We start from the raw sequence: 4,316 nt of genomic DNA on the forward strand, positions 1-4,316 counted from the left end.
AATGGAACATTTTTGATTTCTTGTCCACCTTTAGAGTTACATCATGGCAAGGTAACTACACAACCCAAACTTCTACCAAAGTGGTCTTGCCCTTTAAACAGTTAATTTCTCATTGCTATAACTGAAATTCAGAGGGTATACATGAAACCTGTATGTAGCAGCACATACATTCATTGCTCAAACAGTTCAAATACTCAATTGGGTGGTGGTAGGTGACAGGTCAACCTCAAATTGTCCTTCATAGACTAAAGTCTAGACATAGCACTTCCTCTTCCCCAGAGGTTCCATTTCAGAAAAAAACTAGAGGGTTGCAAAAAAAAGTAACCACTTAAGCCCTGTTTCATAAATAGCCGATCAAGCTCACGCAATGCAGTATGAGCTTGCAGATCTGCTATTTTTGAAAATTCCTGTCTATAATGATTTTCCCATCAAACCCTGAGGAAGACTTCATTGTCGAAACGTTGGTTTCATTTTAAAATAAACATTTTGCATCGTGGCTAAGAGCTGTGCGGACTCATCCTTTGTCTATACACTATTACCTGCCGTGGCCAGCACCTCGTCAACACAGGTGTGCGCTCCCTCCTTCTGTGTTTGCCTATAATGATTTTCCCAAAATAGGGACACCAGGTTTAAAGTGGCTAATGAATATTTGGTTGCAAAAAAGAAAACACATGTCAAATGTTCAGTGGAGAAAATATGAATCAAATTAAAGGTGAATGCTAGAGGGTGGCAATTACCATCCCTTGGACCCCAAATGACGGCCCTGCTTTTCCCTGTACAGATGATTGTCCTTGGCATGAAACGTCACACTGTCTCCACTTCTCTAGCTAGGCAGAAACTTTATGTACTCTTTGTGGAAGACAATAAGCGTTCATCAGTATTCTGGAACTTGTTTTTGTATCCTTGATGACTGAAATAAAGTTTTTTTTTCCTACAATAATGAACTGTGTCCTTTGAATGAAATGGCGAAGAAAAGGGAACTGTTTTCAGTGTCCCCTCATCAGGGCCCGAATCGTCACTTCAGTTTCTTGCTCTCCAGGGGGCGGTAGGGAGGCGGTGCCGTTTTCCCAGACAACAGAGGAATGACTTGATCAAAGAGCAGCACCGAGCTGATCATACCTGTAACACAGGAACAGGGTTAAATCATATTCTATGTGGGAAATAGGGATGTGTCTTGGTATTTGACACTCCTTTCTAACGCATAAGTCAGATATATAGAGAGAGAAAGAAGAGAGGAGATGAAGTGGAGACATCAGATGAGTCTGTGTGCTACAGAAGCGCTGTTCTCTACAGGAGGGGAAACCTGACACCTGCAGCAGATTACACACAGGCCGTCCTGTGCTATAGGTCAGTTCTATCTGATCAACACAAGGCCACAGCACACTCACCCTCTCTGTCTCTATCTATCTGTCTCTGTCTCTATCTGTGTCTCTCTCTCTCTCTCTCTCTCTCCCTCTCGATTTTTGTGTTTTGGCTCACTACATTCCAAAGTCCCAGGATGCATGATGCCAGGTGTAAAGGGGCCCAGATTCACCTCTTGCTCTGCATTGACCTCAGGGGCTCGCAAGGCCAAGGAGTGGCTTCTTCAGACCTCAGAATGTGCACATATTGAGTGCCAGTTGTTGTTATATTCTATAGAGCACCAAAGTCTGACGTAATTTATGCATCCTACCTGGGTCGCGGTCCCCCCCCCCCATTCTGAAATCCCACAGACGTGTTTTATATTGTGTCAAATCAAATAAGAACTGTGTTCCAAAAAATAAACAAATGAGTTTTGACTCATACGGATATGAAGCATCAACCGACGGTGAGAAAACGCTAATGTCACTGCCGCCAAATTAGTTAAATCTTCGCCAGAAACAGACTGTATCACAAATTAGTGACTGACTATCGTAAATGAGCCACCTCCCTGACAATATCGCCGGGACAGTTTGTTTTATTTTTGGACCACAATTCTTATATGAGACGATTCTAAGATGACCCAATGTTATTCTCCATAGAGATACTTCCACGACACAGGGGATGAACGTGCGACGTCAGGACTTGGGTACTGTATTATAGGCTACTACTTTTTACAAAAAGTATAAGAACTTCAGTGCCTGCAATGTGGCTATACATTGGTAGTGTATGTTCATGTCACAATGTGATTGAAGCACCTTGAGCACTAGGAAGTGTTCATGTCAGGACTTTCACATCCTCCTCACAATAGAATGACTTGATTCAAGCTGGGAAAAAGGCAACGTTGCCCTGTCATTTATTGTAAGTGGGTCAGATGTTTATTTTGTCCTAGATACCCATTATAGCCTCAGTGGTCTTTTAATCACTTAAGCCTCATTTATACTTCGACGTGCAGCAAAAAATAGCCGATCTACAAGCTCAAAACGCGTCGCAATGTGACGTGTTGTGAGCTGTAATTGTTGAAGATTTTTCATGCCCAAATTACAAATACCAGGTTTTTAATTCTGAGAGTGGAACAATATACCCAAATGGGCCCATAAAGGTCCAGTACAAGACTTACCCAGTATCGGGGCCAACCAGTAGACCAGGGAATACTCCAGGAAGCTGTTTCCACTGCAGGGGAACTGGGTAGAGAAGGCCAAGGCTGGATTAAATACTGCCCCTGTTACTCCACCACCTGGAGACAGACAGACAGACAGATTAGATAGATAGATAGATAGATAGATAGATAGATAGATAGATAGATAGATAGATAGATAGATAGATAGATAGATAGATAGATAGATAGATAGATAGATAGATAGATAGATGGATAGAGACACTCAAAAACAGAAGCAGAAACAGTCATGCTTGCACAGAACAACATGAGGAGAACGTGAGAGAGAGCAGTCGCTACACATAGAACTGATCTCAGCAGGGGGAAAAGGAGCGGTCCTAGTATACACCCCTGGGGGAATCCAGTAAATAAAGTGGTTAAATATTAGCCCTGTGACTCTGCCAGCTGTAAAAACACACACATACATACATACATACGTACATACATACATACTTTGTGCACACACAAAGTTAACATTTACATGATAGCAATGTTTGTCCTTGAGAAGGAGAGTTTTGGGATGGCCCATTCCAGAAATGATTTGGTGTTTAATCTGATGCTCTCTTGGATATCTGATCATAAACTTGTCTTTTTGAGGTTTGCTGCAGGTCTCTTCCCCACTCTAAACCTCTTTGTATCCAATGAGAATAGAATACTGACAGCCTGCTATAATTACCCTCTCACCAAGAAGGGTCAGCAAAGACTGGGTCAGCACTATGCAAACAAAGACACTGTGTGTTTGCATAGTCGCTTACTGACTTCCCTGTCATTCTCCAAACTGTGTCATTGGATAGTAACATTCTCAAATAGTGCGACCTTGTACTCCAGGAGGCTTGAGCCTAATTTATGCCTTTAAAGGTTCTATGACATTAATTTTCACTTTTTTTATTTTTCATGTTCTTGGGGGGGTTTTATGATCTCAATTACACCCCAAAAAACTGAACTTTGAACATTCAGTGTATTTTCTGTGGTCTGGGGTTTTCTGAATAATTAGGCTGAAAAGTAATCTGTGATTCCCCCCCCCCCCCCTTTAGTACTTTTACTTTTGGTACTTTAAGTACAAAAATACTTTTGCTCAAGTACATTTTGAATTAGGGACTTTTACTTGTAACAGAGTACTTCTATATTGCAGTATTGATACTTTTACTTAAGTAAAACATTTGAGTACTTTTTCCACCACTGGTTACACACACACACACACACACACACACACACACACACACACACACACACACACACACACACACACACACACACACACACACACACACACACACACACAATTCAATTCAATTCAAAAGGCTTTATTGGCATGAGAAAACATACGTTTACATTGCCAAAGCACACACACACACACACACACACACACACACACACACACACACACACACACACACACACACACACACACACACACACACACACACACACACACACACACAGTGACATGAAAAATAAAACACATACCTGCATACACCAACGTGGTGACGACTGCGGCTATCGCGTGCACGCGGTATTTCTCCTCCAGCGCGTGCGTGTGCGTGACCGCCGTCTGGGCGGCGAAGGCGCACGCGAGCTCCACGGCGGCGGCGCGCGGCAGCGGCGCGCGGATGGGGCTCTGGAGGCAGCGGAAGCCGTGCAGCAGCTTGTGCCGCGCGTGCACGTCCGACAGCCCGAGGTTCCACGCCGCCGGCGCGACCGCGCGCGCCAGACACGCCGCCGCGAACTGGCACGCGACGCGCCGCAGGGCGCACGCGCGCGT

General features: G+C 43.9%; 1 protein-coding gene across 1 annotated transcript in view; it reads right to left on the minus strand.

The window, feature by feature from the left end:
- Positions 1 to 1,008: 1,008 nt before the first annotated feature.
- Positions 1,009 to 4,316, minus strand: part of aqp11 (aquaporin 11) — a gene marked incomplete at its 5' end in the record, with an annotated part of 3,623 nt that continues 315 nt past the window's right edge. Inside the window, 3 exons of the mRNA XM_084063782.1 lie at positions 1,009 to 1,119; positions 2,519 to 2,635; positions 4,022 to 4,316. The exon at positions 4,022 to 4,316 is cut by the window's right edge and continues 315 nt beyond it. Coding sequence (XP_083919908.1) covers positions 1,016 to 1,119; positions 2,519 to 2,635; positions 4,022 to 4,316 — 516 coding nt within the window. The 3' untranslated portion in view covers positions 1,009 to 1,015. The remainder of the gene's footprint in view (positions 1,120 to 2,518; positions 2,636 to 4,021) is intronic.

This window comes from Gymnoscopelus microlampas (assembly GCF_963454915.1).
Source record: "Gymnoscopelus microlampas genome assembly, chromosome: 8".
In the NCBI taxonomy this organism is placed as follows: Eukaryota; Metazoa; Chordata; class Actinopteri; order Myctophiformes; family Myctophidae; genus Gymnoscopelus; species Gymnoscopelus microlampas.